The sequence below is a fragment of the Melospiza georgiana genome, chromosome 10 (assembly GCF_028018845.1).
Source record: "Melospiza georgiana isolate bMelGeo1 chromosome 10, bMelGeo1.pri, whole genome shotgun sequence".
In the NCBI taxonomy this organism is placed as follows: domain Eukaryota; kingdom Metazoa; phylum Chordata; class Aves; order Passeriformes; family Passerellidae; genus Melospiza; species Melospiza georgiana.
The window spans coordinates 9,444,452-9,465,666 of record NC_080439.1 but is presented as its reverse complement, the minus strand read 5'-3'; the positions used below and the strand labels follow the sequence as shown (position 1 = coordinate 9,465,666).

Here is a 21,215-nt window from a genome sequence, read left to right as displayed (position 1 = left end):
CTCCCACCATGGCACTGGGTATGCTTGGGGCACCATGGAGGAGGACTCTTGATTCTTGCTAAATTATTCTCTTGTGCCTGTAAGATCCCTACTGCTCTGACAGTGATGTTTCCCCAGAGCTCCCTTAGGATAAGCAAATGTCAAAACCTCAGTCCCAGACTGATTTCTGAGCTGCTGTTCTGGGGCCATGAGATAAGGTTACACACAGAGATTTTTAGAGGAGATTTTGGTGACTGTGGAAGGAAAAGGCCATGTGTGCCAGACTGGGGACAGCAGGAGGGAACTGGGAATTGGCCTGTCCTCATTCCCCATCTCTGTCACTCTGTGGTTTCTTCTCTCACTGTGTAAAGGATTGAGAGCACTCATAGAAAAGCATCCACTGTTTTTGTTTTCTCCTTCAGCTGCTGTTTTTTCCTCCTGGGACAGGAAGATGCTGGTCTGTGTCTCATGAGACACGTGTGTAACTCAGGCTGTTTCCTCACAGGACAGTGCTCAAAAGACTCCAGACAGGACTAGAAATGCTCCTACAGAGTTCTTTTGAGAGTTTGTGTTACAAAACATGTCCAGATTATAGAAGGATCCCATACATGCAATTTTTTTTTTTTTAATCTCTACATAATCCCTCAGTTTACTGATCAGGCTGCTGAGGGTGCTGCTCTGTGACCACTTGAGGTCATGTGGTGCCTGAATGAGGTGCTGAGCTTTGCTCAATTTCCAGGGTGCCACTTGGGAAATTTGGAAATGGTCAACCTGTGAGAGTTGAAAACAATAAAAAGAGGCTTATATAACCCTAAGGGGGTTCTAGTAAATCTCTAGGAAGAGTCTAGGAATGTTCTGGAGATACAACAGGAAACCTCCAGAAAGACTAGAGCAATATCAATGAAATGGCCAGTCAATCTCCAGAAATCTTCTGGAAAGGTGCTAGAAAACCTCTGAGAAGGCTCTGGAACCCTGTGGGATCCTGCCCTCGTGCTAAGGGGTCTGACCAGTTTCTCTCAGGCAGATGAAAGCCAATAACAGCAGAACTGGCTCAGTGCTTTGGATAACGTCATTTGTTTCAGTGACTCATTAGTGCTGAGGAAGTGCTGCTCTCCTGGGCCTGTCTGGGGATGCTGCAGAGGGACCCACCCTGATTGTTTGTCAGGGGCTAATTGGACCTAAACACTCCTGACTTTGCCAGAGGGAGAGGCGGGGGTGTCAGGAAGCTGCTTCTGTCCCTCCTGACTAATGGGTTTCATCTCAATTAACCCTAGTGCAAATTAAATCACTTCTAAAGCATGCTGCTCTGACAGATCCCAGAGTCCCTCCAGGAGGCCCTGGACATTTCCTTAGCCTCCCTTTTCCACTCCTTAACTCGGGCAAGCCCCCTGCTTGGCACCATGCTGGGACTGAAGTGGTGGTGGAGATGTTGGAGGTAAAGCTCCCAATGCAAGAGGTCTTCAAGGAGGGGGCTGAGAGCCCCAAGCCCCCCAGCAGTGCTGTTCCTCCCCTGCAAGCATTCAGTGGCCTCATCCTCTCACCTCTCCCCATCACCCTCCCTTATCTCTCCCCTTCCTTCCCCTTCCAGGGCCAGGAAAAGCTCCTTGTCTTTCAGAGAGAAGGGTGGGCACTGCTGATAATAATGATGATGTTGGCCATTTATCTCTTGCATCCTGGCAGCTCCACCCTCACCCCTGCCAGATACCAGCCAGCCCCAGGCTCTTCCCTTGCTTGCTGCTCTTGGCATTGGTGATGGGTTGGGTTTTCAGCCCAGCTCTGGGCCACCTTGAGCCTGCAGCAGTGGCAGGATGGGAGAGCTGGTAATCATGAACATTTCAGAACTGTGAAAGCCTTGTGTGGTTTGCTTGTAACCTCTGATGGGACCAATGGGCCTGAAGGCTCTCAACCAAGGGCGCTGATCTTTGCCCAGGTGGTTTTATGTGGAAGCAAGGGTCTTTGCTCCCTCAGTGAAAGAAACTGCTGGGGCAGACCTGGTTCAGTGTGTTCCTCCAGCACTTGTGGGATTAGCCTGGCCCATGCTCTGTGTCTTGGGAGGAGATGCTGCCCCAGCCTCTGGAACTGGCTTGACTTGGCCTCTGAAATCCTGTTCTGTGGGCAAATGTTCCAGCTGGCAGCAGCCCAGATCTGGAGTTAAGTTTTGAGCTCTATACTCCAGTTTCTGCCATTGGTTGCACAGCTAAAGCTCTGGGTTTTGCTTAGAAGAAATACCTGTGCAGGTGCTCAGGTGAGCCATCAGTGTCTTTGCCACTGGGGATCAGTGTCACCCACATATGGCAGAGAGGTGACTCAAGACCATAATCCCAGACATCTCTGCCCAGTGCACTTATTCTGATGGGCCCTGCTGCCTGACAGGGTTTGGTTCAGCAATGTGTATGTCTGGGCTTTTTTCTTTGTGTTTGCAGAGCATGAGCAGAAAATGGGCACAGGAGGGTCTACCCAGTAAGGGTCCAGGTGAAGCAGGTCCTGGGGAGCAGGGCAGAGTGCTTAGGGGGACACCCTGGGCTCGCTGCCCGCTGCCTGGGTGCAGGGTTGGCCAAGGGGAAGGACAGTGGTTTGGTGGCAACAGCATCCCTGGCCAAGGGTATAAATAGCTGCTCTGGTGACCCAGGGAAGAATGGCTGCACAGGCAAAGTTAATTGTCAGCACAAATTATGGGGACATTGCTCCTCCCAAGATAACCTGCAAGGGATGAAGCATGAACAAATTTTTCCCCTTCAGAGTGAAGGAAAAAGGGCCTGAAATATTGCTGCAGTGTCTTTGTTCTCAGTTTTAGGGTGGCTCTCCCATTTCATTGTTTTTTTCCATTCCGTGTCAATGAGAACCAAGATGGATTAACTTTTTGTCTCCCCACCATGCCCTCCCAGAAGAGGAACTGAGATAGCTCCTGCAGGGCTGGGCAAATTCTCTGTTTAATTTAACCTCACATCAAGGTCCTTTTTATTTTTAGCTTAAGCATGAAATCTGGGGTTCAAGGGTGGACAAGAAGCAGCAGAAAAGAATTTGCTGGAAACATCTGCATTGGACAGCAGAGTTCATGGGCTCCTTCAGAGATGAAATCTGATGCTTGCTTCTCTTGCAGGCCTGGAGGTTTTGCAGTTTCCTCCTGAGTGGCTGGGCAGGCCATTGGTCTGTGTCGGTGGCAGCACCAAAGCTATGCTGGTGTGATGAGGGCAGTGAGACCAGACTGGGGATGTTTCTCCTGATGATGAAGCTCTCTGCCCTGCTGTTTCTGTGCAACCAGTTCCCAGACTATTTTGTCCATATTCTTTTTTTCTAATGGAGCATCTCTAGCTCTTGCTTTCTCCCAGCCCCCTGCCATTTTGGGCTGGATTGCCTTGCTGTGACTGGAAAGCAGCTCTCTCACACCCGGGCAGCACCTAACTGATCATACAACGCCGTCTTACAGCGCGCAGCTACCTGATGTGTGTGGGTAAAACCTGATGTTAATGGGGAAAAGTTCATTAGCACTGTTCATTGAAAAGGCACAAAGACTCGATAAGGAGCTTGGCCAATCCTCCTCTTTGCTTTGGCGGGGCTTCCATCAGGCAAGGACTTGACAGACAGCGCGGCTCCGGCACATCGCATAGCGCCACAGCCGGGCTCAGCCTCCTCCCGTTCCGCTCGCTCTCTGCAAAGCTCCGCCCTCCTCTCCCGACATCTCCTTCAGACGAAACTTCCAAGCGGGAAGGCTTTTCCCGGCCCAAGGCGGAGCGGGGCGACAAGAGCCCCGGTTGAGGCCGTTCGTCATTTCCAAACCCGAACCGCCCCCAGAGCCCCCGCAGCCACCTCAGGCCGCCGCTGCAGCTCCGCCGCCGCGCCACGGGGGGCGCTGTCCGCTCCACCGCCGCGGGCACGCCCCCGCCGCGTGACTCGCCAGTCCCGGGTGGCGATTGGCTGAGAGCGGTCACGTGCGCGGGACGCGGCGCGGGGGCGGGGCCGCGGTTGCCGGGGCGACACCGGCGGCGGCTGAGGTGAGATTGGGACAGGTGGGAATGGGGGACGGGGGAATGGGGGACAGGGGGAATGGGACACCTGGGAATGGGGGACGGGGGGAATGGGACACGTGGGAATGGGGGACGGGGGGAATGGGACACGTGGGAATGCGGGACAGGGGGAATGGGGAACAGGGAGGAATGGAGGAGAGGGAGTAATTGGACACGTGGGAATGGGCGGGTGGGAGTGGGGGATAGGGGGGATTGTGGCAGGGGAAGTTGAGGGACGGGGTGGATTGGGGTGGGAATGTGGGAGGGGTGGGACTGGGGCAAGGCAGAATGTGGGGCAGGAGGGGCTGGGACACGGAGTATGGGAGGCAGTGGGATGTGGGGCAGGTTGACCGTGGGCTCCTGTGTATGTCTGTCTGTCTGTCTGTCTGTCTGTCTGTGTCTCTCCTCATGCCCTCTGGAGGTGCCGTGGCTGATGGGCTGCGCTGTGTGAGCCCTGTGCTCTGCACTAACACCCTTTCTTTGCCGTTTTCCAGCTTTATCAGCGATGAGAAGTAGCAGCAGCCATTAGCAATGGGTGATGTTTTAGCATATGAGGCCGAGTTACTTGGACTAGTGAAAGAGGTTGGTTTTCTCTCTTTATTTCTTTCCTTTTTTTTTTTAATGATTCTTGCAATGCAAGATTTCTCAGTGTTTGCATTCAGAGCCAGGCATTGTAATTGAGGCCTAAATTCTGGAGCTATTTATCTGGCTGAGTGTTGCTACACTCTGAAATTGTGCTGACTTCTGTCATGCCCTGTCAGTTCAAAAGGCTCAATGTCCATTAAATGCAGCAATAAATTTTCTTCTTTGGTTGAATGAAATTACTGGCTAAACCAAGAGACATCATTCTTTGAGAGATGGTGTTTCAGTTGTCTCTAGGATGCAGGAGGAAATTGAGAGATGGTGTTTTCCTGCCATGAAGTATCAGTTCTTGGTTTATCACTTTGCAGTCTTTGGCATTTGTGAACCATCATGCAGAGAAACTTTGGCATTTCATGGGCCATTCATTGAAGTATTAATCACTTAAAAAAGGATTAATCATTTACTGAAGCTATAATCATCTAACAAATGTTGTTCCTCTATGTTTTTATCTTGCAGTACTTGGATTTTGCCGGATTTCAAGAAACAGTGAAAGTATTTAAAAAGGAATGTAAAATAAAAGGGAAGCCACTGCCTAAACCAGCAAATGTTTCCTCAGAAGATTCATTGCCTGTTCAGGTAATACATCATTTGCACTTACTTTGAGTAAGAATGAAAACTGAGGTCTCTATCCACCCTGGGAGTTAGTACAACAGTGAATTGTCTGAACAGATTCTTGATTACTTGAAGAAATCTCCTGTTAGTCTTCTTCCAGCACAAGAACTCTCAAGTTTGGGGTTGGGGTTATTTTTTTTTCACAACTGCAGTCATTTTGAACTCAAGGCACTAGTTTTGATTTACACTACTTTAAGTTTTTACTGATATGCTTGAATATATGGGCTTTGCTTCTTGTATTGATGGTTGATTCAGGCTCTCAAAGTTACTAAAGATAAGTGAAGAAAGAATATTTGGGTGGTCATTGAAAGGTGGGACATTTGTGAATAAAACTTTTAATTGGAAGTGTTCAGATGGCACTGGAACTCTTCATTCACTAACCTGGTGCTAGGAATATGTGGCTTTTCTATGTTTGGATTTTCATTTGATGCTTTTTCCTTTCACAGGAAGAAATGCTTACAGCATTTGAAGATGGTGATCAGAAAGTTTTCTTCCAGCTCTGGGAGGAGCATATTTTGTCTTCACTCCATGACAGTGATCCAGCTGCTCAGAACCTGGAGTTTTATCTCCACATCTACTTTGCCACCTTCCTCTTGAAACAAACTATGGGAAAGCCTGTAAGTTTAGTTCACAATTCAAACCTCTACTGTTGTTTGTTTTACTCCATTTATTTGTCTTTAGTGTGGATGAGGATGGGATATTTTCTAAGAATTATTCCTAGAATATGTATCCAGTTTTGGCCACAGTCTGCATTTTAGTTCAGCCAGATCCTTTGTATTGTGGAGTACAGAGATGGAAGTTGGAGCTGTCCTTATCCCAAAGTTCCTGAAGTATTTAAACTCAGAAAATACCAAAATGGCAATACTTTCACACTTGTAATTGTAGATCATAACAGATTCTTAAAACATTTATTTTGCTTGGAGTTTGGAATGGAACTGTGAGTTGAAATACAATAATTTCTGATTAAATGGCAAAGCTCAGTTTTGACCAGCTCAATATATTATGCTGAGAAATTTAAATCCCAAGATGTTATAAAGCAAAATCTCTGTTACATGGGGCTTTTATGATGAAGAGACATTTAAGTAGCCTGGATTCAGCCAGATCAGCCAGGGCTTAATAGCTCCTGGCCTTCACCTGTCAGCTGCTACAGGAGTATTTGGATGCCTGCAGTCTGTTTTCCAGCCTCTAAGGAGCTTTTGTTCTGTTCTGTGTGCCAGCTCCACTTCCCACTGCTGTGCAAGTGGATTTTTTTGTTTCTGCACTTACCACTGAAATAAAGCATCTCTAAAGTATGTTTTCTCTCTGTCCTGAGTGTAGCAATGGCATTTTTCTTTAAAAGTCTAGCCTGAAGTGAACAGGAATAATTTACATGCAAAAAGCAATTGAATGTCTCTCCTTTCTTTGGACCTGGATGAGAGAAACAACAGCATTAATTTACATTTTCCTTTATGACTGGTGAAAACATACAGTATGTTCTCTAGTTAAATAAATACTGATTTTTAGATAACAAATATACTGGAATTTCAAATTTGGTTTTAATATACTTGGGTCTCTTCTTTAATTTGCTAGCTTAACAGTTCATTTAGAATGGTAGTTTTCTAAATTACAAATGCTGCTTTATTTCCTAGGACAAAGCTGAACTTGATGAAAGGATTTCTTATTTCAAGGCATACCTGGAAACAAAAGGAGCTGCACTGAGCCAGACTACAGAGTTTCTTCCCTTCTATGCTTTGCCATTTGTTCCAAACCCCATGGTGCATCCTTCCTTTAAAGAACTTTTCCAGGTAAGTATCTGTGTGGCAGAGATGGTTTTGTGGTGACTTACACTGACATACCTACACAAATTTGTTTGTAAAGCATGTTTTGGTATTTTTTAGAGTTACTTGCTCTGAATGCTTCCCTGACCATGTGGCCAGTTGTGCTGCCTGGCTGAGCAGCTGTGGGCAGCCACTCTGGTGCCAGGAGATGTCTTCAGCCTGCATTGCTGCCACCCTGCTTTTGATACCAAATCAAAGCTTAAGTGATACTTGCCCTAGGGCTGACTTTGGATGTACCAGCTGTTGAGGAGTTCCAGTTTAACACCAAAAAAAGGCATATCCTGCTATTTTCCTTTGGGACTAGCTATAAATAATGAGATAGATGGTTGACCTCAGAGATGGAATATGACTACTCTTTTTTAATTGTACTTAGCAGCATTTTTTTAAAATGTGTTATCTAAGATGAGATCCTCAGGTTTATTCTGAGTAACCCAGGGCCCAAGCTCTTAGTCCACACTCACTCATATTTTCTTGTGGGAATTGTTCAACTCATTCCATGTTAGTGTTGAAACACAGATTGTTTTATGTTTGAGAAAGAGCAGCCGTGAGTCACTAGTTTACAAAGCAGAGTTCTTATGGCATATATTTTTCTCAGGCATCTGATGCTTTATATAGCTGTAGTTCCTGATAGTTTGTGTAATACATCTTGAAAAATCATATGCACTCCTCTCTGCAGGAGACAAGGTTCCTTTGGTAATATACAGTGTCCTGTGGTACACCACTGTCTGGATAGTGGGTTGGTAAATGCAGCAAGTAAATTCTGTACACTCTCCAGCATGGTGAAATAAGGGCAAATCTGAGCTGTGAGAACAGCTTACAACATATATATACAGCAGTAAATTTAGGGAGCTCCTGGTACTTGTTGGACGACAAGTTTTTTCATTGGCTGGCTTTTCCTCAAGCAGAAACCAGCTTCACTGAAGCTTGAAATAGAAGGCATGAGTATTTGGTGGATTCCTAGGTGCAGTTTGACTTTTTCCCTTAACTGTTATTTCCTTGTCAGTATGAGACACTACGTCAGGCAGAGGACAGCATTCCAGTTAGTGCTCTGAGTCTGTTCTGCTGGTCTATTTTTTCTGCATTGGCTGTTTTTCTCCAAATCCTTATTTTTGAAACATTTAGTACCCACCAGTGTCATGTCATGATGCTTGCAGTAGTTATTGACAAAACTTACAATTCCCAGATCTTGTTAGGAGCAAAGAATGAAAGCTGAGCAGTGCAAAATTATGAATTTTGTACTCTATTCAGTACATGTGAAAATATTTTTTTATCCTTTTCTCAAGTTGCTTGTTCTTTAAAGGTGCTTTTACTTTCAGGGCAGTTCAGGGCAGTTGTTGTGTATGTATATAAGCCACCAACACTATGTGACAGTTTTGTACTTTAAATAAAGATACATTGTGTTTCTAGAACTCTTATCTAGGAATAAGAGTTCTTAATAATAATATCTGAACTCCCCTCTGGCTTCTGTATGCTTTCATGGGGACTGAGCAAACACATTCACATCAGTAACAGTGAAGGGAAAATCTTTTAAATCCGGTGTTGGCTGCCTTGTTTTGCCTTGTGGGAAGTTGCTGTGATTCAAGCAGTACTTTCTGCAGAGTGTACATATTTGGTGAACAACTGTCATTCTTTGTTTTTCTTTTCAAGGATTCTTGGACACTGGATTTAAGGACAAGATTGGAAACGTTCCTGTCTCAGGCTCTCAAAGCCAGACAGACTCCTCGGCTTCTCACTATATTTGTATCCTTCTAAGAACACACTTTGCAGATAATTAGAAATACTGTAAAGAGACAGTATAATTTATTGCAAGAGTGTGCTGATAAGATTTATTGCAGAATTGCAGTAACATTGCAGTTCAGTGTTTTTATGACAGGAAATGTTTATATTCCACATTCAAAAACAAACTTTTGAAAAGGTCATATAAAGACCATGTCCAGATCCATATGAACCTCCACGCTTATTATGTGATCATTCTTTGTTTCCGTGTATAAATACAGGATACCCAAAGGCACCAACCTGACCTGACTTCTTCCTTAGCATTTCTAAAGCTGTTAGTCTTTTAAATTAGCTATTTCAGAGACTAGCTGAAAGTTTTCCAGGGCTTTTATTTGGAGCAAATTATCCAGGGGAAATTATTTCATCACTCATAGGTCAGCGAAAGATCTCAAGTCCCCAAGCAACATTGCAGTTGTGCACTTATGAGATTTTATGTATTTATTGTTGATTTATGTATTCTGTAGAGCATCAGGCACTTCCAGTTTGCTGGGATAGTAGGAATACCTGGCTTGGTTGAGGTTCTCATTCTGAGTCTCTAGAACAAACACTGAAAAGGTGCACATTTTCCTGATCTGCTTTTACTCGTGGAACAGAAGGAGAGTGGACAGTGCAACAAAGGTAAATACTGGGCTGTGGTAAGGATGTTCTGTAAAATTATCAGGGGCTGTGAAAGTAGTGGGAGATTTACCTGCAGGGGTGGGGAAACCAGTGATGCATAGCAGAAAGTCCTTGGAAGTCCAGGTCCCAGCTTTGGTGATGGCTATTTGTAGCTTTCCAAGCTCAGTAAGGTTCAAGCAGTCAATGAGTATCAATAAGTATGGACTAGAAATGGGAAAGGACCTAGTAGTGGGATTTGTATTAAACATCTATTCTGTTCTGAAACATGGTAAAAACAAGTGGAGAACTCCATACAAAGTGCATACCAGCTTTCCTTTTCTAGTTCTGATGAAGGTAAGTTGCCTCAGATTCCTTTCCGTTGCTTCCAGGTTTTATGTCTCATTCAGCTATTTTGATGACTGTCTGATGATCTTAGACAAAGTTGGTTTTTGTTCCTATTTACTCATTTTGTTTAAATAAAATAGTGCGTATTAGTATATCCTGAATAAGAATGTGTTCATTTAAATGCGATTGGCTGATGTGTTGCATTTTGAGGTGAGCTGCTTGTACACACATTAATGTATGTGTGTGACTTGTGGTCCTTTAGAAATAATAATTTCAGCTCAGAATCCTGTTAGATGGTGGTAACACTCGAAACATGTGCCTTTCAAAAATCAGTTCAATAAACAGAATTTAGGATTTCCAACTACCTTTCATTGATTTTTTTCACTTTCTACATATACTTTCTAGTTAGGGATTTATATGAGACCAGTTGGACTCTTAAAACTACTTTTCCTCTTGAGTTATTTTATCTGTACGTTTATTCTGAAGATTTACTTTTTGTAGATTGAATTAGGCAGAAAGTTAGGTATTCTCCCAGTGTGAGTTCCATGTGTTTTCTTTGTTGTTTTGTGCTTTGTTTTATGCATTAGACTTTCACTGAATAATAGAAAGGTCTCTTGGATTTTTATTTTCCAGAAGTTATACTTCTTCCTTGTGGAGGACTTTCCTGAAGGCAATAATCCCATGTTCTTATTAAAAAGAAATAACTACCCAATTGTACCTGACTTATTTGGGCCCTAATTAGTTTTAATTTGGGCAGGTTCTGTGCTTTGTGCAGGGACTGTCATGGAATTCAATTCATGCAGGTTAGCCTGAATTTGCAGATCTGTTATGTGCCTTGGAGGTTGAGTCACTCTGGATTTTTCATAAAGGTTACTTGAGGGCTGTCTTATATGAAGGTTTTCTATCCAAGAGGTTATTTTTGCAGTATCCCGCTCACATCACATGGGATCCACAGCACTTACTCGCTGCTGGAGAATATTTACTTTATCAGTAAAGGGGAAATGCAAAGGAAATCTATAGGCAGCACATGAATGAAGAACAGTATGGCAGAATCCTGAAAACACCTTTTTTAAATAGTTGCCAGTCATCAGTCTGACATGCTGAAGTACTTCAAGTTTGGGTGGGGCGGTGTAAATGCTTTTGAGAGTGGCCTGAAGTGTTCATAGTGTTTACCTTGCCTGCTTTACCTGCTACAGTAAACTTTACCTGGCCTTTACCAGCCTTTACCTGGCTTCTTACCCATTTGCTAAAAAATTTCAGCTCCTGTATGACTTCCAAAGCTATTTGGGTGGCAGTTGTGCTTAACTTACAGTTCTCCCATATGTTTTCAGTTTGGCTGGAAAGGAAAAAATTGCAGAATGGTTGGCATCTTGCACAGAGAGCTTCAGACCTTCTCTGTGGCCTCTCTGCTAACAGGAACTGAGGGGATGAGGTATTTGGGAGTGTGTTCAGCTGCACTTCCCTTCACTGCCTCATTACAAACCTATGGATGAGTTCACAGCCACTCTTCCACTGTTTTGGGTAGGGGGAGAGTGGTGGAAGTGTGTCAGGCTCCTACACCAGAGAAGGTGGAGTGTGACCTACCTGTCTATGAGGATTTCCTAAAGCCTGACTATTTATGTGGAAAAATGTCAGTCTAGAGTATGGGTAGTAATTTTTAAGCAAGAAGGAGACTCCTGCTTGTCCTGAGAGCAAGATTCAGTGTCCAACAGCAGCTCCTGAGACCTGCAGCTCCTCTGCTCAGAGCTCTGCTTTGTGCAGTAACTCAGCTGGCTGGAGTCAGTGCTTCTGGACAAGTATGTGAAGGTGGGCTGAGATTAGACAGAAAGAGACAGAGCAAGCACAAGTTCAGGAAACAAGTGTTTCAGTGTAGGTAAGTGTAAAGGAATCTCTCACTTAGAGAGAAAAGGTTATCAGGGAATTAAGTGCATATGTGTAACTCTTGGCTGCTTGTAGGATCTGGAGTTAGAAGACTTGACAATTACACACATGAGAGGCAAGAATTCTGGTAGAAACATGCAGTAAAGATGATACCCAGTGCCAGCATCTTCATTTGGCAGAGTCACAAGCTTTACACCAGGAAGTTAAGTCTTCTGTGCTGTATTTTCCCCTCTTTTCATCGACATATGAATAATGTTTCCAGTAGGTGTTTGGCCCAGAGCTTTTTTTTCCTCCTTGATAAGCTTATCATATGTACAAAGCATTTGTCAGTGCTGGGAGTTGTGTCTGGGAAAGAGAGAAGCCACAGTGTTACTCTGATTCCTGTAATGGTGCAGTTGGATCACTGCTGCAAGATGACATAAATGTCAGCTGAAATGCCTCTGAAAGGTACCATTTTCTTTTACCAAATCTGGACTGGAATGGTAATGATTTAACATTTTAAACAAGGAATTTAATACTAATTTTTAGCTGGTAGCTCCCTGATTTGTCTAAATGAATGCTGTTAGAGGGATATGGCAAGAGTGCAGTGAGGGAATGGGGCAGCACAGGACCAGCTCTTCCAGCAGCTGTCTGAACTTGGAACAGCTTCTTGCTGCTGTACAGTGATGAGAGAGAGCTTCCTGATCTTCAGCAGGAGAAGCTGTCATGAAAGGCTTTCCCCTTTTCAGTTAAATTACTTATGTGTGAGAAGATAGTGATACAAAATTGCAAGAGATGCCAAGACTTTGTGATTCCTTTCTGACACCCTTTTCTCAGTTTATTATTGACAATCCCTGCATTTAACAGCCAAGAGGTAAAATTGGACCCTATTTCTGAATTTCCAAGACTAGTTTTCGTGAGCTGCATTGAGTTTTGGTTATGTAGTTTTTTCCTGCTGACTGAAGTTGGAACACATATTTTCATCACTGGAAATTTTACCCGCTGGGCTATGAAAAGTAAGCAAACTCTGAGAAGGTTTATGCTTTGTGATTTGGTGCTTCCAACTTTCCTCTGAGTGAAAGTCATGCTCTAGATACATCTATTGGAAATTTACGAATTGAATGTGTTATGTCACAGTTAAATAAAAATATATTCCCATTTGCTCATCTAGGCAACAGAATAAAGTGCTGGAGTAGCTAGTTTTGTGCAGTGGTTGCTCTCAGAATCTTTTTTTAGTTTAGAAAATGTTCTTGTTTTGAAGCTGTATCATATTAAAGCTGTGGTAGCAGTTTAACAGTAATGGCTGTGAAATAAAAACAAAATCAAAGTTGAATTATTGTGATCAAGGCTGAATAATTTGGTTGTCTTTGGAAGTCATCTTAACCCTACTAATTTTTGACTTAATATTGATTGAAATTGAGATTAGTGTAGCAGCTTCCAGAATTGTAAAAAGTTTAGCAGGATTGCTTAATGTTACTGTTCTAGTGGTGTTTTTTTAATTGGTCTGGGAGTTTTTTAAGTGCATTTTGCTGGATTTGAACAGGATCTGTGGCTTATTGTTCATCAGTGAGATAAACTGTGTCATATTGGGCTGTTTAGAACAGTTCACTTAAACCCAGAAAGATTCTCAGTCTGTGAGAGGGAATCCTACTTTTGTCTGAAACTCCACAGTCAAGCTGGTTCCTTCCCACTGTTTAACAAAACCTCCTATGGTAAATATTGTATCTGTTTGCAGATGGGCCCAATGCCACTTTCACAGCACTAAAGCAGTGCTGGCTTCTCAGCAAACTAATTTAAAACATATTATTGTGCCTCCTTCATGGTTTTGTCTGGTCACAGAAATCTGCACTGTGGACCACAGCTCCAGATTCAGTGCCCAGTTCCATGCAGAACACTGGCTTGGCTAGGTCTGAGACTGGGGTGGAGTACACACATTCTGGTACTCAGTTTGCTTTTGTCTCGAAGGGAATTGAACCCGAAGGAACAAAGTGTATCAGAAATGTAACTTTTTTATTATTCAGATAGAAATGAAAAACAAATTTTCAGAAACTTAGGATATTAAAAATAAGCTATAGAGTTTACCATTAACCACTGAGTAATGGATCATCCTCTTCACAAATTTTCAGAAACTTAGGATATTAAAAATAAGCTATAGAGTTTACCATTAACTGCTGAGTAATGGATCATCCTCTTCACAAATGTGTTCAGTGTTGTTTACTGCCTTATAGTTGTGTTGCTACTGTAACTGTGAAGCAGTTGGTTCTTTGGGCTATTAAGGCTTAATAAATACTGGTAGGTGTTGCAATGAAATAGAATCTTGCTAGAGGCATGAAATTATCCATGTAGGCAAATTCCACACCTCAGAAATTGAGGTTGTCCCTTCAGAGCAGTAAAAAGGCTTGTGGGTTCTTTTGTCCTTTTGTTTGAATAGGTGATGCTATTTCTTTCTTTATTATTGTCTTGACAGAAATGATGCAACACCTTCATCAGCAGTTAGTGAAGCGTGAGCACAGGTACATGACCAACCTGAAACGACTGCGCAAGTTGCAGATGGACTACCGTGGTCTCCTTGAAGTCACTGCAGAGCTGGTGGATTCTTTGGAGGCCACAGTCACTGGCAAGATGGTAAGAGATGACCCAGATGTGCACTTGCTTCCACACCCCCAGAAAATGGAGACCAAAGGGTGGATTAAGTTTCATAGTTATGAGCATTTCTGTTAGAGCTGTGGCCCTTTACTAATGAAGCACAGCACTTTGGGTGAGCTGTTCTCTCGTTGCCCTGGTGAAGGAGGATGAAAAAAATGCAAAAAGTGGGTTGAATTATGCTGGCTTAGAAATCTTGAAAAAATTATCACCATCTCACAAGACATCTCAGATCTCTTGTGCAAGTCCCCTTTTGAGCTTTGGCAGCAGCAGTTATTGAAGGGCATTTTGGTGATTACTGATTGCAGTCCAGCCCATCAACAATTGTTGTGTATTTAAAATTTCAGTCAGGTCTGTTTTAAATTCCATGGTAGTGGAAACAATCTTCTTATCCAAAATTTTGGTGAGGAAAAGATTTGCTCTCTGTTCTGCTAAACTGGACTTGTTAATTTAATTGATAAAGGGAACAGGGAGATAGGAGTGAATGAGTTATTCATCATGTGGAATGAGCCACACGTATGTAAGTGGAGAAGGTACAGCTTTCTTAGGAGTATTTTTTGTGTGAAGTTGATTGTCTTTTTCAAGTGTTGTGCTCCTCTGGAAGCATGAGTTCTGTGTAATCTGAAGGTTGTTCCTATGGCAGATGTTAGTGGCCTCTAGGTGCTTTTAAAGGAACTGTGAATTGTTAGCAGGGAGAATGACCTGGCATTTCCTGGGCAGCCTGCTGAAAAGTCAATATGTACCTTCCTGCTGTCATCAGCATGAACACCATATGGTTTGTTACTCTGCTCTGGGATCACTGCTGCTATTACTGCAGGGGATAATTTGCTTTTGGGTGGATTATGCTTTACAGCAGATTAGGGAAGGTATCTGCTCAACAATAAAATCACAGTCATTCATTTGCTGCCTCCCATTTACACCTCCGTGCCCTCCAGCGATATCCAATTCCCCTCCGTAGTCGGGAGCCGGACGCTGGCTCTCTTCTGTCGCGGATGTTGTTCAGTTCCCTTTGTGAGCCTTGAGCGGGGCACTCCTTTGGTGCTTCCCAGCTGTGTCCAGCTGAGGGTGCCCTTCCGTTAGGGATCCTGGATTCTGGCAGTTCTGAATCCAAGGTGCAGCTGGGTACTGAATAAAGTGATACTGAACTTACAGCGTTCTGAATTTGAAGGGGTTCATTGTCCTGCTGAAGGTCTGGGAAGTGTCCCCAGTTGAATTTCTATAATCTCGGTCCTCTCATCTCTCTTTTGGGGAAGGTATTAACTCTCCTAAAATTAAGCTGTTCTGTTGAACTGTAGATTTCCCAAAACAAAACCACTAAACCCACTGAGATGTTTTACATTGAAAAATAAAGTTCTGTACTGTGTAATTCATATTTATTCTCTATGCTCTACAAGACAGTTGGTCAAGTTCTACTCCTTAGGTAAACAACATGTCAGAGTTGTTTCAAGCTCAAAACTGCTTCATTTTTAAAATTGATTTGATTTTGAACCTTTTGATTCACAAAAATCTGTATGCAAAAAGAGGTGTGAAAAAATCTGGTTTTCTCCTAGACCCTCTGAAAGTGTTTAGCACTAGTCTTGTGAATAGCATAACCATTCCCAGATAAAGAGAATTTACGGTTTTTAAATTTCTGTACAGAATGGTAGTTGCAGTATATACCTTGTGCTTGTGTCAGTGAGCCTCAGGTGTGTGATTTCTTACTTTAAAAAAAACCCAAACAAACAGCCTTTAATATAGAAACACTTGTCTGGTAGAGAGTGTAAGTTTTATGTAATCCTGTTCTCATTTTGTTTCCTAATTTTTAGATTACACCAGAATATATTCAAAATGTTTGTGCTTGCTTGTTTAGCAATCATTTGAAACAATCTGTAACACACAACATTGACTTCACAAGGCCTGGAACTGTAAGTATAAATGTTTGGGATTTTTACAGTAACTGTCTCAAATGACAATACTACTTAAGCTATATATAGAACAATAAATGTTCTTTACTGGGAAAGACAAAACATAATATGTTCAAGCTTGTATAAGAATATGGCAATACATTGTTTTGTTGATCTCAGATGCTGGTCAATGACCTGATTGTGTAGTTATAGCTGTATAAGTATGGTTACTTCTGTTGTTGTGAGGACAGTAAAATTTGTGTCTGTTAAAATGCTAACAAAATGCTTTAAATAAACATTAATCATAAAAGTTCATCAAAATGTTTTAGTAAGAAAATATTGTGTACCACTGTTGTACAAAGACAAGCCAAAATCATGAACTGTTCTTATTGTTTTTGCCATGGCAGGCATTCATGTGTACTTAACTTTGTAGCAGGAGAACTTAGTGAAGTGTCAAAGGAAAAGCAGAAGAAAATAAAATTCCTGCTTCTTATTCTAGCCAAGGTCTTTAATAACAATGATGGTAATGGTACATTTTGTTCTTCTTGAAAATTTGCTACAGAGAGATAAGGAGATGGTATAAATGCTTCCTTTTCTTTTCTACGTGCTAGTATTTTCAGAGATAAGTATTATTCCTCATTGCTCTTCAGGCTGATCTAAATGCCCTCACTTTCCTGTTAATGGTCAGAACTCTGACCTGCCGTGAGTTTAGGAGGTGCACTCTTATGCAGCCTCCAAAAGCTGCTATTTCAGGGTTTCAGGAAGGAACCAGCATCTGTTTGTCTGTTACCTCAGTATTAGGTGCTGTCTGCTGCTCCCCTCTCTTCAGATTGATATCATATCCATAGCTTATCTCCTATTCTGTAATGTCCCTCTTCCCACCCCATCTTTCTTCTAACCAACAACTTTCACATGTCTTTGCTCTTTCTTTGACAGTAGCTTTTTGAGATAATGCTTTAGGTACCTCAGTAGTGTTCTGTATTGTTGCCATCTGATGTTGAGGTTGTGTGTGTTTCTCTTCCCTGTACTGAGATCACCCACCCATTCTGTACAGCCATGTGCCCTCTTCTCTCTGCTCCTGCTCTCTGCTTGCATCAAGACTTCTCTTTTTCTCCTGTGCTTTCAAGGTGCTCCATTTGCCCAGGGTTTTGCTTATTATTTCTATTCTTTTTATCATACATTGATCCTCCAGTCTCTTGAACCCTTTTAGGAAAGGGGCAGAGGGAAGTGTCATTGTTAAGCAAGGTTCTGATTTCTGCTTCCCTAAAAGTGTCTCTAAAAGCATTTCTGCTCCAAAAGCACCTTTACCATTAGACTTATGGCACTATGGCCATTTTGACACAGTCTCCACCGATACAGATAGGTTAGAGAAAGAGGATATGTTGGTGGTGGATTTTTTTTTCCCTGCTGGAAGTACATTTTTGTCTCCCTTAACTAGGTTAACCTGAGCAAAGCTGTGTTTTCCTGGCACAGTTGTATCTATTTTTTACTAGGCTTTGCTAGCAGAACTATTTCTGTGTGACTTTGTGGCTCATTTATCCACACTGTTTGAGGTAGGTGCTGTGAGAGCCAAGCTCTCTAGTGAAGGACCAGTCCAATTATAGCCCTGAGACTGTTTAGATTAAGGGTTTCTAGACTGGTTTAGGTCACGCCTTGACATTGAGCTTCTAGCAGCTACTGTGGTTGAACTCTCATGTTGTTTCTATAAGCAGATCCACAGAGGCTCTCTGAGGCATTAGCCAAGTTTTGGAGGGCTAATTACAGTCTTTGCAAATAGACATTAACTGCATCATAATCAGGTTTCCTCATCTTATCTTTTTGTCCCCTCTTGATCATATTTTCTTGTTTATTTCCCATGTAAAGGGTTCTGGTTTTATATTAATAGCAAACATGTAGAAACACAAATAAATGTTAGAAGAAAAAATAGATATTTTCTTATGAAAGGAAAAATGAGATTCTTTTCTCATCCCAGAATATTTCTGACCACTCCCTGGCTTTGTTGATACAGGAAGCCAGATGAGATGAACTAAAATTCTGACTATTTGCCACTAGGCCACTCAGGCATGCCATTACTTTTTCTTCAAGGATTCAAGTACTTCATTGTTATACACTCAGATGTTATTGTTCTACCCTTAAGTGGTTTCAGGTTTTTGCATAAGTTTTGGAATAAAGCTGGAGGCACCGTGACCCAGACTAAGTAGCAGCACGAGTTCACAGCATCTGTGCTGGATTTGTGTTGCAAGATTCATTCACTTTTTGCCCATAACTACTTGGAGGCACTAGAGTGTGGTCTTTCCAGCTACTCCATTTCAGAAACCTCCTGCTGTAAGGGGCAGCCAGCTGCATAATTACAGAGAGAAGAGACTAGCAGAGGGGCAGCTATTTTGTTCATCCTTACCTTACCATCATCTTACCTCATTCTGTAGGAGAGATGAGTGAGAAGCTTAAAAAACAGTCATTGTCTAAAGAGATTTATCAGGCATTAAATATGATGGTTTGTTGGTTGTTAGGTTTTTTCCCCCCACTTCACCTTGAGTGTTCAGGATGATCCTGTGCCACTGACATCACCAATGTCAGGACAAGGCTGTGATATACATTTGGTTCTGCTGGATCAATATCTTTACATAAATGAGCAGAAAAAAGGAATCATTAGCAAGGAAATTACTTTTTTTTTTTTGTACTGTCATGCAGCCTTAAATTTTCACCACTGTTATTTAGGGTGTGAGTGATGCATTACATAGTTTGGAAAGAGGAGGTGGTTGAGTTCACAGCCAGTTGTACTGATGAACTCAGGGGGCAGTCCAGGTTTTGGGTCAGGTTCTGAGAGCAGAAAATGCTAAAACTGCATCATTCTCTGAGAATTGTACTTGAGCTTTAGAGTATATTTTGTTAAATCAGCTACACTGGTAGTTTTTAGTTACACTGGGAAGGAGGATTATATTAGTACTGTAACCAAAATGAAGTATTGTCCAAGGAAATTAAGGAGTATACCTTGGATTATATCCTAGGTAGCATTATTTGTATGCAGAGTTGATTTTGTTCCCAGTACATTGCTCAACTTTTAATGTTGGAGAAAGTCATATTGTGTAGTAGAAAGCTGTGAGGTGTCAGGCTTTGAAATTACAATAAAGGTGACCTGTATCAGTTGTTGATGTGCAAACATCATTCCTGGCCTGCCCTCCCCCATGGCTGAAGGCCTGGCCTTTCAAACTGGAAGAAATTTGGATCAGGAGAAAAATCCCAGAGGCAAGTCTTACTGAGCTGGCTTTAAGACCTGAGGCAATGACAGCCAAAAGAGTTTTCCATTGTAATCATGCCCTGAAATCTTACTTAGCAAGGGCTTCTAGTGTCAGCTCTGTGTTCTCTGGTGAGCTGGATTGGATCTCATTCTTTTGCAGAACAGCTCCATGTCTCTTGCCTGCTCTGTGACTTCCTGGGTCAGCTTGTGAGCCTGATGTACAATCCATGAACAGGATGCATCTGCTGCATGCAGTGGGAGAGAGGTCACACTACTGTTACAGCTGGGAGATGTTTGCAAGGCCTCTAAAGCTCTGTTTCACCCTAAGGTTTTTCTCTTAGCTGCAGTTGAATGTTATCTCCACCTTCCATCATGTCATTTGACATGTGTGGTCCTGAATTGGGAGATAAGAAACCTGAGAGAATTGTCAGAGCAGAAGGTGGGGATTTAAGAATAGAAGGTCAGAGCAGCAGGTCTGACAAGCTGAAGAAAACATTTATTTGAGGAGTTAATAGATTCTTGACTTTTTAGTGTTCCTTTGGATAGGGAGCTGATGTAGGTAATGGTAAATTTGAAAAGTATATTTTCAAATACAGTAATCTATTACAGCACTATCACACTCCCTTATATTTTTAACACTCTTGAGATAAGTCAAGTTTTAATTTTTTTTACCATTTTCCTTTTCTAGTCTTGATTTGTCTGGTGGATAAGAAGCAGAGTTTGTAGTTTTTGATGCCTGCAGTTTTCTGTTCAATACACATCATGAAGCCAAGAGGATTCTGGCTTTTTATCACAAACACAGTGCATTCACACTCCACCAAAAGTAGCACAGGCTCAAGTCTGAAACCCAAAACCAGTTTTTTTTTTTATTGAAGTAAGGTGTACACCTTCCTGGAATATTTTGAATTAGGGATAAGGTAATAAGGTTCTCTGAGTTTTGAATTACAGGCAAAACAGGAACTGCTTCTTCAGATGTGCATTTTCTGTCAGTAATAGAGATGGGTGTAAACCACTGGAGAATCTTTCTGTGACCTGAAAGCTCTAAAATTGTTTGCATGTATTGCACCTGTGTAATGGAATAGAATAAATGCCCATTATGTTTTTGCTGCTATTCATTCTGATTATATTTACCTGCAGCTGCAATTAGGTGAATTAATGTCCCTTGCAAATTTTGGGTCTCTTCAGGTGGGTCTCTACCACTCTTGAAGCTGTGGAAAACTAGTGGGATGGTTTTTTTAAGTTCTGTCACTGGACAGAATTACCAGCTCATCTGGAAAGTTAAACTGTCACTTACAAACTATGAACAAGAAAGATTTTTTAAATTTTATTTTTGGGGTAGTTGTAATGACTACTGTGGGCTCCTATTTTTCTTGTGCTCTTTGCTTTTTTCCTCAAACATGGTTTTTACTGCAACTGTACACTTGTCATCAAGCTGTAATACTTGGTGGCAAGTATTCCATTTCTTACTTATGAAATTTCTGCACCAGCAGACCACATGAAACCTAAGATTAGGGTAACAGAAGGTTTGTATTTTGTTTTTTTTAATCACTCTCTAAACCATTCAGAGTGGATTCACCAGGCATTATTATGCAGTTGTTTGCTCTTTCATTTAAAAATAAAGTGCTCATTGCAGCAAACAGCATCTACCCTAAGTGAACTTTTCTTTGGATGGCATAATCAGTTTTCTACATCTCTGTCCCTGGGATTATTTTATATGTTCCCATTTATGTATGGAAAAGAAGAAACAAGCCTACCTCTTCATGTAAGCAAGGAGAAGTTCATATTTTCCTGCTGATACAATATATAATGCCCTTTTCAC

General features: G+C 42.1%; 1 protein-coding gene across 3 annotated transcripts in view; it reads left to right on the top strand.

Annotated features, from left to right (window-relative positions):
* The first annotated feature begins 3,929 nt into the window (after positions 1-3,929).
* ARMC9 (armadillo repeat containing 9) overlaps positions 3,930-21,215 on the top strand; it is a 56,716-nt gene continuing 39,430 nt past the window's right edge. For 2 of the 3 annotated variants that reach the window (XM_058031071.1, XM_058031069.1), the window contains exons 1-9: positions 3,930-3,971; positions 4,478-4,565; positions 5,082-5,201; positions 5,684-5,854; positions 6,866-7,021; positions 8,702-8,794; positions 9,424-9,448; positions 14,100-14,257; positions 16,081-16,179. In XM_058031071.1, coding sequence (XP_057887054.1) covers positions 4,515-4,565; positions 5,082-5,201; positions 5,684-5,854; positions 6,866-7,021; positions 8,702-8,794; positions 9,424-9,448; positions 14,100-14,257; positions 16,081-16,179 — 873 coding nt within the window. In that variant the 5' untranslated portion in view covers positions 3,930-3,971; positions 4,478-4,514. Of the gene's footprint in view, positions 3,972-4,364; positions 4,566-5,081; positions 5,202-5,683; positions 5,855-6,865; positions 7,022-8,701; positions 8,795-9,423; positions 9,449-14,099; positions 14,258-16,080; positions 16,180-21,215 lie in introns of those variants that run through there. The other variant, XM_058031070.1, reaches the window with a different exon arrangement.